The sequence below is a fragment of the Calliopsis andreniformis genome, unplaced genomic scaffold (genome assembly GCF_051401765.1).
Source record: "Calliopsis andreniformis isolate RMS-2024a unplaced genomic scaffold, iyCalAndr_principal scaffold0048, whole genome shotgun sequence".
Lineage (NCBI taxonomy): Eukaryota > Metazoa > Arthropoda > Insecta > Hymenoptera > Andrenidae > Calliopsis > Calliopsis andreniformis.
The window spans coordinates 4048975-4065539 of NW_027480457.1; the positions used below are offsets into that span (position 1 = coordinate 4048975).

General features: G+C 36.9%; 1 protein-coding gene across 2 annotated transcripts in view; it reads left to right on the forward strand.

The window, feature by feature from the left end:
- Positions 1-8779, forward strand: part of Dpp10 (Dipeptidyl peptidase 10) — a 289344-nt gene extending 280565 nt beyond the window's left edge. For both annotated transcript variants that reach the window (XM_076391730.1, XM_076391731.1), the window contains exon 16: positions 8634-8779. In XM_076391730.1, coding sequence (XP_076247845.1) covers positions 8634-8777 — 144 coding nt within the window. In that variant the 3' untranslated portion in view covers positions 8778-8779. The remainder of the gene's footprint in view (positions 1-8633) is intronic.
- The last annotated feature ends 7786 nt before the right edge of the window (positions 8780-16565 follow it).

The window sequence follows — 16565 nt, forward strand, 5'->3', positions numbered from 1 at the left end:
ACGACATGATTCCTATTATTTATAATAAAGATATTTAAGTAATAAAGGTTGGAACCCTGCGACGGTTACGGAGAATCGTCAAAGTTACTTTTCTATCAGTTCTTTACGAGCTAAAAATGACAAACAGAATTTATGTATATTATATTTAATCGATGTCGGAAAGAAGATATTGAAAATAAAAAAATAAAAATTTCTAAACATTTAAAACGGAACTTATATACTTTTTGTGTTACGCTTTCATTTTCTTAATAATTTCAGTCATTAAATAATTAAACCCAAAAATATGAGGGAATAATAGGGAGTTAGCCCTACGACGAGAGCCGCGCTCGTCGAATCGACTACCACTCACGGACGAGAGCAGCGCTCGGGACTGGTCGTACTTAAAATCGACTACCATTCACGGACGAGAGCCGCGCCCGGGTCTGTTTACATAACGCGACGAGCATGACCTTTCGTTCTACAAACCAAGTTTTATGTACCTTTGTTAAAAATAATCGGAATCATGTCGTGTTTGACATCATTTTAATCGGGAGAGCACAAGGAATCGACTGCTGTTACTTGCGTGAAAATTCGTTTGCGAATAAGAAACTTCAATTTTTCCTATTTAAATCCCTAATGCTATCGTTGTTTTTTATGACGTCCTTGTTCTCGGGCGTCGAGCTCGAACGCGATGGTTCCAAGAATTGGTTTCTCGGCGGCACGTATCAAACGAGGTAGTGGGGATAAACCACAGCTCTCGTCCGTGTAGACGAAACGGCTCTCGTCTGCAACATTACTGTATAACCCCAGTTTAATTTTTATTCAAAAAATGTTCATAGTAGGTTGGAAGTGGACAAAAGAAAATGCTGATTTGCCTGTATACGGCAAAAAAGGAAAGAAATCCGGGAATGAAATTCGAGGCGCTCATGAAGGAACTAATGATGGAAACTGGAATAGGCAGGAATACCATTGTTCGAACAATCGCCACTTACAAAAAAGAGAGAAAAGTTAATTCACCTCATAAGAAAAAGAAGAGGACCACTATTTTCGAACTCACCAACGAAGCTACGAAGATTGCAATAAGAAGTAAAATCCATGATTTTTGGTTTCGGAAAGAGATTCCAACACTTAAAACAATTCTGGTGGACATTACTAACGATCCAGAGCTGCCGAATTACACTTGCACCACTTTATACAAAATATTACAGAATTTGAATTTTAGATATAAAGCGCGAAAGAGGATTAATGCGTTAACAGAGCGAAACGATACTATTTTATGGCGTCAAAATTACTTAAGACAAATACGTAAATATAGAGAAGAAGAAAGAAAAATATATTATTTGGATGAAACATGGGTAAACGCAGGCGACTGCTGCAAAAATGTTTGGCAGGACACGGCGGTTGTATCGGTAAACCAGGCGCAAAGTAATCAACTGCCCCCGGGTATTCCCGAAGCCACAGGCAAGGGAAAATGTTTCATAATCCTCCACATCGGCTTAACAGATGGGTTTGTACCTGAAGGTTTACTATGCTTCGAGTCGAAGAGAAACAGCGCCGATTACCACGACGAGATGAATAGCGAGCATTTCTTTAACTGGTTTAAAGGAGTTTTACAAAAATTAGAAGAAAATTGCGTCATCGTAATGAATAATGCACCGTACCACTCGACAAAAGAAGAAAAGTGCCCAACAAAGAGTTGGTCAAAAGCAAATATTGTGGAATGGCTGTAGTCAAAAGGTGAAGCTGTACCTGAAAATTCTTTAAAAATTGAATTAATGGCAATAGTAAATGGGATAAAACCACAATATTCAAAATTTATTGTCGATGAATACACCAAAGGGAACAATAAAATCGTGTTAAGGTTGCCACCTTATCATTGTAAATTAAATCCCATCGAAATGTCATGGTCCCTAATGAAAAACTACATTCGGCTGAATAATACAAGTTATAAATTGCAAGATGTAAAACAATTGGCAATAATAGGAATGAACCAGATAGAACCAGATGGAAAAATTTTATGAAACATACCGAAGAAGTGGGAAGGCGATTCTAAGAAATTGATGAAATTATGGAAGAATTGATTGGAGAGGAAAGTGAAGAAGGAAACGCGGACAGCGAAGAAGAGCCGTTAATCCACAGTGAATGTGAATAAGTCTGTGTGTGTGTGCAAACGAGTATGCGTGTGTTTGTATGTATGAATGCATATATGTATGTGAGAGAGGGGAGAGAGTTTGTAAGGTAGTCATTACGAAAATCTAAATACAACCCTGGTTAATTGAAAATATTTAAGTAAAAACAGTTTCTGTCGTTCATGCAACAATTTTGCTTATAAATAACTGAATGTATCGAGTGCACGTATGTATGTGTATTACGGGATTGATGAGTAGTGAGAAATGGCGTAAGGTATTCCAGTAAAATTGTTAAGCAATTGCGATCAACGCCTGTACACAAATGTACCAAATCTGTTATATGTATGACACCGTATATAGAGAGCAGGATAGGGACACGAAGGAGTCTTTTCTACCATTGGGGTTCTTCACGCACTCCCGTGGAGAAGTCAGTCGGGGCAATGGCGACAGACTACGCGAAACGAGTCCTTTCTCTTGTGAAACGGAGATTAGTTACATTGATTCTGGCTTATGAGAACCCACAAATTTAGAATGTCAATGTACAACGCTTCTTGCTTTGACAAAGATGTTAGTGTTTACATTCTCGAGGTTTCAGAAGAACGCACACATATGCACCTACGTACACTCGCCACGCTCTCATACACACACATACACACACTGCGTCGATCTGCGATGATGATTCCAAGGAGAGAGCGACTGAAAACAATTATAAAATTTTGAATTTTGGACGTCAAAGCCTAGGAATATGCCCTATCAGGAATTTCCAAAATGTAAAGCATTATCGTGATACATTTTAGCCGGCGTAGTAACCAAAAAAGGAGAAATCCAAAAATTTTCCTGTTCGGTACGTAACAGTAGTCTCAGTGAAAGCCTCTCGCCGGTTGATCCCCACCACTCTGATCAGAGAAACAAATACATATGTGTGAATATGTATGTGTGTGTTGCGGGCACGGGAATGCGTTGCAAGGAATTAGCGAAAACGTCTGTTTCTCTCTTAGGCGCAACAACGTACTATGTAGAATTAATTTCAACAGGCGACTCAGGGTCACTCAGCCCCTTGCGCGCCTTTGTAGTGGATTCCCCCACCGCAGCAGTTCCCCGTGCGCGCGGACGCACTTGCCGCACGTGTGGAATATCCGTGAGCTTACTCCTCTGTCCCACCAGAAAGGCGCGTGAAGGGCTAAGTGACCCTGAGCCGCCTGTTGAAATTAATTCTACCATAATATAGAATGATGCGTAGCGCACGCCAGAGGACTGTGTGGCCGGCTTCCACGTGTCCGTGTGCATCAAGCGCGCGCTGGGCTCTGTGGGAGTGGCGCCGCGCATTCTCATTTCTGTGCGTTTCCGGACCATGATTCCTTTTAGACTTTCTTTCTGCTCGACATATAGAACACTTCTATGTAATAAAAGGTTTAAGAATTTCTTTCATTATTATAAACAGTTTCACGGCAATCTCTTTTTTTTTTTTTAAATGTCCACCGATTCAGAGATCTACTTTCAGCCCTAGAAGCTATGACTATTACTTTTTTTACACCCTGTATATATGTTAGCACTCGGAGTACTCATGCCAGTTTATACTTGACTCTGCGATCAAGAAATAAGAAGCAACTCCATAATAATATTACTAGTCTCATAAATATTGACTATGCAAATACTTCATTTACAGTCATCTTGCTCTACCTTCAATAAACCTGCACGTTCATCGGTAGTCATAATGAAGTTGTAGTATTTTGGAGAGTATGGAGGTATCTTTTATGAGACTGTACTTCATATTTATTAGTGTCCTGTTACAATCGTTTCACATTACCCGATTTTCGCCGTGAAGTTGAAAAATGAATACTAATCGTGTTAGAAAACTCTGAAAAAAGGAGCATTTCGTAAGCTATACATAAATCTATGTACATACTCGATCTCCTAACCACTGACAACTGCGTTGCCTCGGCACTCCGCGGCAAAAAAAAAAGAAAAGGTTCTACACGCGGCAGAAATCATGATCGATACTGACGATTTTTTCCGAAATTCCTTTCCTCCTGAACTCGCATCGTTCTAAGTGCGACTTCGTAGGAGTGTCACTTCGTCAAAATACTCAAATTCGATTTATCAGTTAGCATGACCGATGGAGAGTCCAGCTCGGTCAGACTTTTTTCGTGGAAATGGTAGTCTCTTCTTCAGGTCGGAAAGGTCGCAGATAAATTCATGGAAGAAAACAAAGGCATATCGGATTAGTGTAGTAGACGCTAACGCGTGTCTCGCGGATTTGGCCGTTTATGATCACATGCATTACTCTGCAAGTTCGAAGGAGCTATCGATACCCGAGACCGAAGGCTACAGGAGTCGCGTCGCGATCACCCTTTGATACATTGGACCTTTCCATGTATTGGAACAGCGGAAATATGGAAGTTCCCGTCGTAGAAATACGAATTAGGGAAAGTTTCTCGATAAACATTTGATCAATGAATGTCTCGTACAGACAAACTCGTCGATGAGGGGAAAATACATCAATTGTATTCTCATTCTTTATTTACTTCGGTATCAGAGTCCTGCGACCGTCACGCATTTTATTACAGTGCACACGTAGTGACCATCCGGAGTCCGAACCGTAGAGATCTTGCCTTTCTTGTACAAAAGAAACAGCGAAAGCAAACGCTACACGTATCTTGAGCACCGTCAGTGGTCGGCCGAGCGCTCGCTATCCATGTTCTGTGTTTGGTCAATGTTTTTCGTTAATAACTCGTTAACAAAGTCTCAAAGAACATTTTTGCAAAGAAGTTGGTTAGAAACACCCCAGGAATCCTCCCTTAAGAGCTCCCGCACTTTGTTTAGGACACTCTGTATATTGAAGAACTGCTCCGTCTATTTTTAAAGAAATTTATTCTTCGTTTCATTTTTTGTTTTGTCTCGTACTTCCATTGCTTTTTCTCAAGATAGCATCCCGAATATTATTTTCATTAACCACTACGTGTACGTGTAGAGACTACAGTCTCTAATACGGGCTTAATTAGTTTACGAAAATCAGAGTCTTGGAGGATACTTATGGAGAGACCATTTTTCGTAACAAGTTCTACACACGCGTTTACAATATATTCTCCTATTACGATTGTATGTTCGTTCGGATAATGATGCTAAAGGTGACGCGTTAAATTGGCAGCTTGATTTCCCTAATAAATTAAGGTAAAAACTTGTAAATATGTATTCAGTGTGAAAAAAATGAAAGGAATGCCCTTATAATTGTCATGTCATTTCCGTTATAAATGTAGCAAATATCTTACAATCGTATTTGATAACTGTGTTTCGCATTTGTTGATAAGGCACTTGGAGTTTTCTATATCATTATCAAACCAAAAAAATCGCACACTGGATATTCTATTATTTCATATTTTACAGAATAAAGTTCGTAATAGTTTTTCCTTGTATTTACTTTTAGCTAATTACAGTTTTAACTCGTGACAACTTTGCAATAGCTATTCCTTGCTATTTACATGCGATTACACTGCGTACAACTAATGTGAGAGTCAAATGTCAAAATAACGATTCGAAAACTAAGGCTGTATTTCATACCACTTATTCAACATGTGGTTTATCATCAACAAACATAAGGAAAATTCTCTTTCTCTGTTTCTCTTTTCCACACTAAGTAGAACAAAAATGAAGATAACTAGAGAATACATATGACAATATGAATGCGTATTGCTGAACTTGAGTGATTTTTCATTAAGCATTCTCTATATGATTCTAGTTTTCGTCCCTTGGTTTCGATCCCTGGAGGTATCTAATCTACTCACACCGTTCGAATCAAGAAAAAGCTATGTTTGAATTATTGGATTCTTTTTTTGAGCAGGTCTCATAAATTACTAAGTGTAAAAATAACCAAAATAATGTGTATTAACATTAGCTTTGCACACTGGAACATTACACTTATATACACAGTATTCGCTACTTCGGAAAATTGTTTTTGATCAGGTTTTAAGCGTTTTGACCTCTTATGCAATGTGACGCAGAATGTGGGAGTCAGTTCTATTGGAAAAGGACTAAACTTTTTAAAGTACATAAGTGCAACACGGAAATCGTTCATTATGATAACGAATAGCAGCAGATGCATTTTCACTACATATTGCCAGTTTGATTGTGTAACACTTGGGTAACACGGCTTGAACACAATAGTCTGTGATCGCCTAGAATCGTAGAAGGTGGACAGGAAGGTCGTAGAATCGGCAGTAGGAAACACAGATAACGTCGTCCAGGTTCTGAATAGAGAGACACAAGTTGCGGAGCTCCAAAACCTTTATTTCTGCGTGTAGTATGCTTTCGTTACCACGACTGTCGAGAAATCGACGAGGAATATTAGTTCGTACAAATTCATGGTGCTGGGAATTCGACAATGCGACCATAGAAAGTTTGAGATATTCGACACGTGCACGGCGTGTGTCGCCCAGTGCATAATGTTTGCTTAATGCATAATGTATGTTTGATAGAAACTATCAGTCCGAATAGAAATCGAAATCGAAATTACGGGAAGAATAGGCGGATTAATAATATGAAAAAGAAGTTGAAGTAATACAAAAAATGTAATTTAGATGATGTCTATATGAGTGTTGTTATCTAGAACTTTCTACATCAGTCAATTTACCTTCATTAATTTCTCCGAAGAAACACTGCGAAGTAACTAATAACCTTTGTAGTGACTCGAACGTTTGAGTTTTCGTTTATGCTAGTGCAACGACCCACTGTCTTCCCTCTCACTCTATCTATTGCTATCTCTCTCTATCTATCACCATCTCTCTTTATATTTGTATCTTTCTAATACTTTATTACTATATTACTGCATATTATATTATCCTAACACTAACTAATATTTTTGTACCTTATTTTTATACCATATATAATAAGTTTCAATTATATGTTAACATAAAAACAACGTATATCGTCCGATTTCATTCACGATTAGAATAAGACCGCCATTAGGAAATAAAACATTACGCATGCGCTAACTCCAACTAGCGTGTATATAAGGAGCTGCGAAAGCAGCAGGAGACACACTTCGCTCTGGCATCAGGTTCCGAACAGACGAAAATCTTGAAGGCAGCTGATATACTCATCCAGTGAGATCGAGACCGCTCCTCTAGAGGTAGCGACCGTTTTCCAGCAATCAAGAGTATTTGATGCTCCTTTACAGGTTCAGTATGAAGTAACCTTATGACAGGTACACTACGACGATTCCTGTGAAGAGCAGCGCGGGCGACATCTTGGAGGAAGGTGATATACTAATAGATCGAGACCGCTCCTTTAGGGGTAGCGACCGTTCTAACAAATAGTAGTTGATGCTTCTTTAATATAGAGTTCGTACTCGCCAGAAGCAGACGAAACGCCTGCCAACAAGCGCTAGAAGCCATTCCTAAGACCGCTCCTGAAGAGTCTTTTCTCGAAGGTAGCGACTGATGTAGGAAAGACAACGAAGGGCTTACGGGTGCTTAGGCAATTAAGGCAAAGATTATATGTTTCATGAAACCTTGAGACCGCTCTGAGGTTATAGCCACCTATAGCTTTGACAGCGACCAGGGCGTGCGAGACAAGGTCTATTGCACGCACACGCACACGCACACGCACACGCACACGCGCAATACACTTCACTTTGTACAGAGGATCCTCTACCGCGAATAGTATAAATAGTTACATAACCTAACTCTCGTTCAACGACATATATATATCGTATTTGCATAACTCTTGTGTTATCGAGATAATTAATAGATAATTATAATCACGTTCAATATAACCTCACAAATAGATAATCACATATAATATAACCTCATATCATCTTATGATTTTATTTAACCAGATTAGAATTGTTATCATTGTTGTATTAACGTTAGGATTAGAATAAGTATTATTGAATAAATTATTGTTAAGAAAGATATAAGCCTTGGATTTTAACTCCTTAACCGCACGCCACACGGACCCCCACCTTTCCGTCCATTGGAAAGCCGCTCTTCCATGGACAACGTAGCATAGGTTTAGGGACGTTACACTAGCGAATGCTAGTGATGCTAACCAGATGTTGGTTAGCAAGCAATGTCCTGGGTAGCAACATGTCGTTGTCGTCCTAGACGTTTCAAGGGAAACTTTCTCTTTCCCTTGTAACGTTCGGAAAAACTCAACACGTGTTTTACGAGGACCCTTTGGTCAAGAGGTTCTAGAGACCTCAGTCGAGTCCTGATCGCCTATGCGAAAAGTTCATGTTTTGTTTATGCAGTACGCTTGTACAGTATAGTTTTTATGAGTTGAATTTTAATAAATTTTATTAGTGTTACACACACAAGGGTATTATTACGTACACCCGCGACGAATCCTAAACCTTTAACACAGCTAAACCCTCCTTCTTATACACACAATTCAAATATGATTTTAAGAGAGATTGTGCTATATTTGAGAAAATTGTTTCTTCATGTAGCAGACATGTCACATAAAATCGTAATTGTAATATAGCGCTCCTTTATTATAAATGTTATAATTACATATTTTATTTTACAGGTATATCCCGATGTAAGTCACACCTTAGCAGGAGTTAAAGGACATCTATATTTATCAATGGCTCAATTCTTAGATGACTGTTTCCAAAAACAAACTTCTATCAGTGCAAAAACTGACCTCAGTAATAGTGGATCTAGTCTCTAATTATACACTGAATAATTAGAAACCATGACACTAGTCATGGAATAATTTCTTGCACAAGAACTGTATCTTTTTATCTCCAAATTGTGTTCGAATTATTAACTTTTCGTCGGTAACAGGGGTGACGCAGGACCTCAGTCCGAAACTAATAATTTTATGAAATATACAATGATTGCCGAAGAATGGTAACTCAATGTTCGCCATGTTAAAATTTCGAATATTTGTTTATTTTCACATACATTCCTACTGGTATATTTCCTGCGGTGTTTGATCACCTCTGCTACCTATAATGGTTATCATATTTATGTTACCGACGAAGAGTTAATACTTTTAGAAGAAGAATTCTTCCCAGTACTTTATAAGTTTACTCGATGTTGTAAAATAAAAATAGGAAAATATGTATACATAAGGTTAAATCACACTCTAAGTTAGGGACACACTACAAATAAAGAAATCAAATCAGTTAAACATTGTAGAACGAGCTATGTCACATTTCATATGTTGTAAAACAAGTTTTTTGCAATCGAAGATCGTCAAATGGTACTAGTTGAAATTTTGGACTGAGAGATTAGAACATTTTCACGATACTTTTAATGCGGATGGAGGATGTGCAGAACAAAAACGCGCTCAAAATATTCAACGATATATTCGTAATAAAAAATATAGATACGAAATATGTAAAGCGTTTAAAAGGGAGCTTAAAAGGACTACAAAATGTTCGATTGCAAAATATCCGGTACATCTCTATTTGGAATAATAATGCATTGAAGTATGTAGTACGATTTTGCCAAGTGAATCTTTAATATTACCATATATTATCAAATATATTATCATATTATATTATCAAATACGATTTTTCCGCGAAAGGCTACGGTTACAGTGGTTACGTTTTCTGACGAATACGTCCGATCTATTTATCGTACGAGCGAGGCAAGTTCAGATATATTTATCAGAACATCACTTCGTCAGAAAACGCATTCACTATAACCGCAGCCTAAATCCTACAATTTTCTGATTATGTTGATCGCACAAGGCTATTCTCTCAATTTCTAGTATTCTCACGAAGCCAGTTTTACAGCATAAATCGATGAACGGTGATTGACCACATGATTTCAAAACATCAAAACAAATACAATACAGCCTTCGATATCTAAATTCTCATTATCCGAATACTCTAAAATGTGAATTATATGAATAAAGAATACTGAATATTCGAAAATCAACAGTTACAGATATTAAGACACAAAAAAATGATATTGAAAATTATGTACAGCATGTAGATTCTTCAGACACCTAGTGTCAATAGGAGGAGCTTAGCGGGTACAATAGGTAAAAGTATGGATGATGTTGTATTCGAATGATTTCTGCAAGAAAAGAATAGAAGCATACCAACATTGGTTATGCAACGGTACAAAAACGGAAGTACATAGAAGGAGCAGAAGTGACGCATATGGAACAGCAAAAAGAAGACAAAAACAAAAGGATAGAGAGTATTATTAATTAAATATAGCTCATATTATCAACGTAGTCATCGCATTATGAAGAAAAAAGAAGCGTCGTTATCAACAAAACTTAGCTGCTACAAGGGACAACAAACTATTGAAAATATTGACATAATTGTAGTTTGAAACATAAAGTTGCATCTTTTTTATACAGAGTGGAACATTCAAATTATTTTTGTTATTATTAAGCGTAGACGAATTGAATATTAATATCTACCTCTTATAATGCGATATTGTAGTTCACATCAAGACGAATACTATGACCGAAATATCTTGATCTTAAAGTGACATTGGAGACAAAAAATGAGTTGAAATTGGAAGAATGTAAAAACGCAATAAGGTAAATATTCCAATACCCGGGCTATTAAGATGTAAAATATCCCAATTCGTGAACTACCTAACAATGCATGTTTCGATTCTTGTATTATAACATCCCAGCAGCCGAGTATACTATTTTATCATACTATTTTTTACTAATGTCATTAGAATTTAACCTTAAAATTAAATAAAACTAGAACTTGTGGTCAGCTACTGGGACATTTACTTTAGCTCACCTTATTTTATTACATGGTCAACGTGGTAGCAAATCATTACTAGGTGGACACTTGAATGGCATTTTTTACGATATCTTAACAGGATATCCGTTATATGTAATCAATAATATCGTTATCAATCATTAATAATGCGTACCTGTCATATTACATAGTTGTCGCAAAAACATGTTTTTACTAAATTCTACAAAGTTTCCAGCTCAGTACAATTCAGACAGTATAGTAAGAATATGATTGAAACATTTTGAGAGCGTTATTTTCAATAGTTTAGCAATAAAATGTATATCGATATAGCGAAAAGGAAAAAATGCCATTCAAGCACTCACCTATCTTCTGCAAAAATTTATCGAGGTGGGCGATCAGCATTTTGAGCATTTACTACGATAATGAGAGCTACTCTGTTTTTACATTCTTTCAATTTCAACACATTTGTTTGCCTCCGGGGTCACTTTAAAGTCATGTTTAAAGACATGAATAAAGTCGTCGTTCATATACAAATTATTGAACTTGTCTTGATGTTGACTACAATATCGCCTTATAAAAAACATATATGGATATGCAAAAAATATCAATTACCTTGAAAAACCCTGAAATAACCTTGATAGAACTCTTTTTGACGCCATCAGATGCGCACTTTGAAATAATTCAAATTTTTCTCTGCCACTTTTCTTACTTATAACAGTAACGAAAATGATTTAGATGATTTAGATTTATGGGGAACACCCTATACGTATGTCAAATTTAAAAAAAATGATGAACCCCTTGCTTTGTAATAACGAGTAAGAGTCGTGGTACGAATTACAGGAAGTATGCAAACAAAAGGTAGCGACGTTGTCCTGCAGAGTGTCAAACTAAATCGTAAGTGTTAGATTTCGTGTTACGAAATGAAAATGAAAAGTTTTACTTTTCGAGCTATAAATGACTAGAGATTCGGTTTCTCGAATAGTGCCAAATCCATTTTTTATCCTTTAAATCTAACGGATTGAGCTTAAGAGACCGTAGCGGCCATGCGTTGGATTCACTTCGCTCTATCCATCGGTTGGCGAAGGTGTTGAGGAATGTTTTCAGTGGACGAAGGAAATATAGCGAAGCATCATCGTGCATGAACCACAAGTTACTTCTGATGTATAGGGTCACATCATCCAATAATTCTTGAAGATTGTTCCTTAGAAAATCAAGATAAACAGTGCCATTTAATCTACTTGGGAGAAAAATTGATTCTAAGAGAATGTATCCCACAACTCTTCCCACACATTAACAGGAAATTTTTGGTGCTTTGATTGTAAACTCACATGTGGGTTATTTTCTGACTAAACATATTGATTGTGATAATTTTTTATCTCATATCTTGCAAATCCTGCCTTATCGGTAAATAAACCGAAACATAGGAAAGTAGAATTCTCAGCATGTTGTCTCAGGAAACATTCGCAGACCTTTTATCTCAGAATATAATCAGCTTGTTGTAGACCAAGTGCACGTTGCACATGATACGGATACAGCTGCTGAGCATGTAATATTCGTCATATTGTGCAATGAGAAACATTACGAATCGTGGCTGATCTCCGATTTTCAGCAACATTATGAAGAAACTCCTCTTCGAGTTAAAGCGTAGACTGTTTTTTATTTTCCGTGATCGTGTCTCGCGATACTTTGGTCTTGCTAACTTTAGTTTAAATACACTTTTCATAAGTCTATTTACCAGAGCATGTTGACCAATCTTCTTGTGAGTAATCAGGGTCATTACGGATCTGTGCGAATTCAAGGTGTTATTATTGGGTTAAATACTTCTACCTGATTTTCCTTAAAATCAGCCCCATAGTCGAAAAAATACTTGGTATTGTTTTATCGTTGATTCTGCTATTGAGGCTAAAATAATATCTATCATTCCGACTGAAACACCTTTTCTTAGATAGGCTTAGCGAATAACATTCCTGCTATCAATATTAAGTGATCGGCCCTCGGATAGACTCGAATGGAAAATAAGGAATCAAGGCTGGCTTAGCCAATATGGCACTACTAATATTTCGCAGGCATTCTCCTGTTTAATTTGCATTATAGTTCTTACGATTACTGCAAAAGGGAGAAAAGCTAAGAAAAAAAATGTCTATCAATTGTAAACGCGTCTATCTCCTTTGTATCGTGTTTCAGGAATCAAGAGAGAAAACATTTGCATCTCCTATACGCTGTTGTTGCAAAAAGTTCAACTTCCAGCTTGCAAAGTTTTTTAACTATTTCTTTAAATACAAAATTCGCTAATTCCCATTCACTATCATCATGGTCACCATCATCTGCCTCCTTATTCTTTTTGGATGCTATATAAAATGCTACCAAGAAATTATTTCTCACTTCTATCCAGTACCATGTTTTCTTAGCTAAAACATAAACGTTTGCACAACTTGAACCACCACAACTTAAATAATTAATATGTAAATCCATATATGAATCATCCGAGAAATCGTGGGTTCTGTTATTATCTCTGATAGCCCTCCATCCTGATTTGGATGCGTCTGTTTAACTGATTGCTTGACATAAGCTAGATCCTAACTTTCTGACAGAGTTTTTGAAACTCTTTTTATACCAATCCAACTCCAGAGATAAATAATTTGGAAAACCTAATTTCTCTAACAATTTTAGTATTTCATTGATATTTATCTAACACTTCTTTTCATTATTCTCTATACATAAAATGTCATCCAGGTAACCGACCAATTGGAAACTTCTACTTCTAGGAAACCTTAACACTGATTTCAGTAGTTTAGTAAATATAAATGTAGTCGTATATAAATCAGAGGACAAACAAACAAATTCATAGGTATTTCCCATGAAATCAAATCTTAAAAACATCTACTTTCATTGTGAATTGCTATCGCAAAGTATGCATTCTCCAGGTCTAATTTACCGATAAAGTCTCCTGGGAAAATCAAACCTTTACTGTACGCAAATCCTCCAATTTAGAATGCTCAGTCACGATGAACCTATTTAGGTGTTTTAGATTTTAAATGAGTCTGTATGAACATCAGGTTTTTCACTCAAAAAATATGGTGGGATAAATTGATTTTCTACCGGATTGTATTTGGCTGTTACTCCTTTTTTTAAAAAGGTGCTAATAGCACTACGAAAATTTACAATCTTTTCGAAGTCAAACTTTCTTACTAAACTCTATCCTACAACCATCTAGTAAAAAGCACAATCTATTGTCTGTAATATTGGACCATTTTGATTTAAAGAGCCCTAACATTCCAGCTATACGTACCCTTATTTATGGCCCTCGTAGTATTTGGGATCTTTTTGTATCTTGCATTTCGCGGTGACTGGTTGTTTAGGCCCCAAGCTGAGACGCGACCTGTACTGGTTCCCTGCATTGAACAGCACTGTCCGCCAAGTAAGCGACCTTCTCACTAGCGGGCTCTTATAGTGTTGGCTTTCGGTTTAGGAAGTTTTCTTGGGTCGAGGGCTGTTCTATCAAATCATCTCAATCGCGGACATTTGGTAGTGATATATTTTAACAATACAAAAGAAAGGTTTGAAGAACAATTTAAAAATTAAATGCGTCTTATAATTTAAACGCAATTTGTTTCTTCTCTTTTGCATCGGTCTTTAGTTTGATCATTGTTTTTCATAATAATACATTTTTTTAAATGATACATTTCTGTTACTTGCGGACGTTGCGACTTAGCTTCGCACATGCTGCGTTGAAACAGGAAGACGGAACCGTTCCCATACGATCTGTCCTCTTCCTGCCTCACGGCGCGACAAAGGAAAAAAAAACATAAATTGCTTATTTGGTTTTGCAAAACAAAAATAATTACTTTTTCGTAACATATAGTTTAAGAATGATTTGCTGGTTGACGGCATATTTTTCGAAGTAGACTACGACCTAATATCTTGACATATTTTTAAGGCCTTTTACTCCTTAATTTTGTTCTTTAAGTCTTCTCCGAAGAGCTAATTACCAGTATTGACATCGTGTAATATTGTCTTGAATTACTTAGATACCCCAGGCATATCAAAAACCTTCCGGATTTCAGACTGGTTACGGTAGACTTCCAGAAGCAGCTTCGCTGCATCACTTAGTTTTTCAAGTAACTCCGACTTATCCACGCCACAATTCTCCTCCATAATCGCAGAAATAGTTCAGTCAACCGCCATTAAGGCTGATCCTAACAATTCTTGATTTTTAAAAAGGTATTTATCTCCCTTCTGGGGAACAGCCGAGAGTGTAGCCACCGTTTTTATGTTTAATTTAGGTGTTTCCAATTCTGTCGACCTCTTATATGTCTTTAACCCAATAGTTTCATCTCTGCAGAAGCGGTAAATGCACAGAACAATGTTTAAGGTATCGAACTTATTAGGGGCTTGACTCAAGGCTTCTAGCATTTACTCATCAACCATCTCCGACACGGTGGGGTCTAAATCTTTTTTTGAAGATGTTCCGTCTACCATAAGATGCAAATTTCCAGTTGATGTTGGTAATTCTATGTAAGAGCAAAAAAGGAGGAAAACCTTATGTTTTTATATTGCACTTGAATTCACACAAGTGTATATAGGGAGTTTCCAAACATGTAGCACATTTTTGGAGGATACGTTCTACATACATAGACAATGAAAAAAGTTCATATGAACATGTGTACGGAAATGCTTAGTTTTTTAATTACACGCTATTTTGTGTTGTGTAAAATGCCGGCTCGATTTTCGTAAGAAATAAAAAAAAACTTGAGATACTTTTAAAAAATAGATTCTAGATACGAAGAGAATGAAAAAGTTCAAATGCACACATGCCTGAAAACGCATGGTTCTTTAGTTACATGCTATTTTATATTGCATAAAATACTGGCCCACGTCTTGCCTGCACAGTGTACTGTTCTCTTTAAGGTCCCACAAGGCTTAGAGATATTCCGGTCTCTTGAATGAGTGGCACACAGTGATAGGTGTTACACAAAGTATCGCACCGTATGCAATATAGAACAGCGTATAACTAAAAAACTAAGTGTCTTCGGACGTATATGCTCATACATTTTTTTCATTGCTTTCGTGTTTAAAATATACCCTCTAAAAATATCCCCCATCTTCGGAAACACCCTGTCTATCTATAAAGGAAAAGTTTGTTGTTTGCAGAAAAACAATTTTGCCATAGGCTACATATTTCCAATATATCTTGCCTATTGTGCAAACTCATTGATAAGAGAAATTTCCAATATGTCCTAGTGTAAATTCATTGGTAGCCATCTTGGACCTGTCTCGTCTTCCTCAGAACCTCTCAGAAGTGGCAAAAACTTCTATTTCTAATTCTCGAGTAATGCATAAACAACCTACCTTTTGAAGGAACAAATTTTTCTATCTGACGATTCTCCTCTTGCATTTCCTCTGAGGATGATACCATGGTATTTTGATCTTGTAATTCTATAATTTTTTGCTGAATTTTTACTAATGTCTTAGCTAACTTCTTCACCTTTTTTGATCTTTCTTTCTTCGGCATCTTATATCACCAAGAAAATTACAACCACGAAAAGGGTACTCACACTACTTTGGCTGCAAACTTTCACAGATTGTGAACACAAATTGTGACATCTAGCAAACGAAAACAGAACCACAGTTGTAATCTAGGGAACGAGACAGTCATATAATCAAGGCTATTAATTTCTATACTCCGGAGGTGGTAGAGGACCTCAACTGGGTCACAAAACAACCTATAACACAGTGTTCGCTCTGCTTCCGCTTTGCAATAATAATGCTTCAAA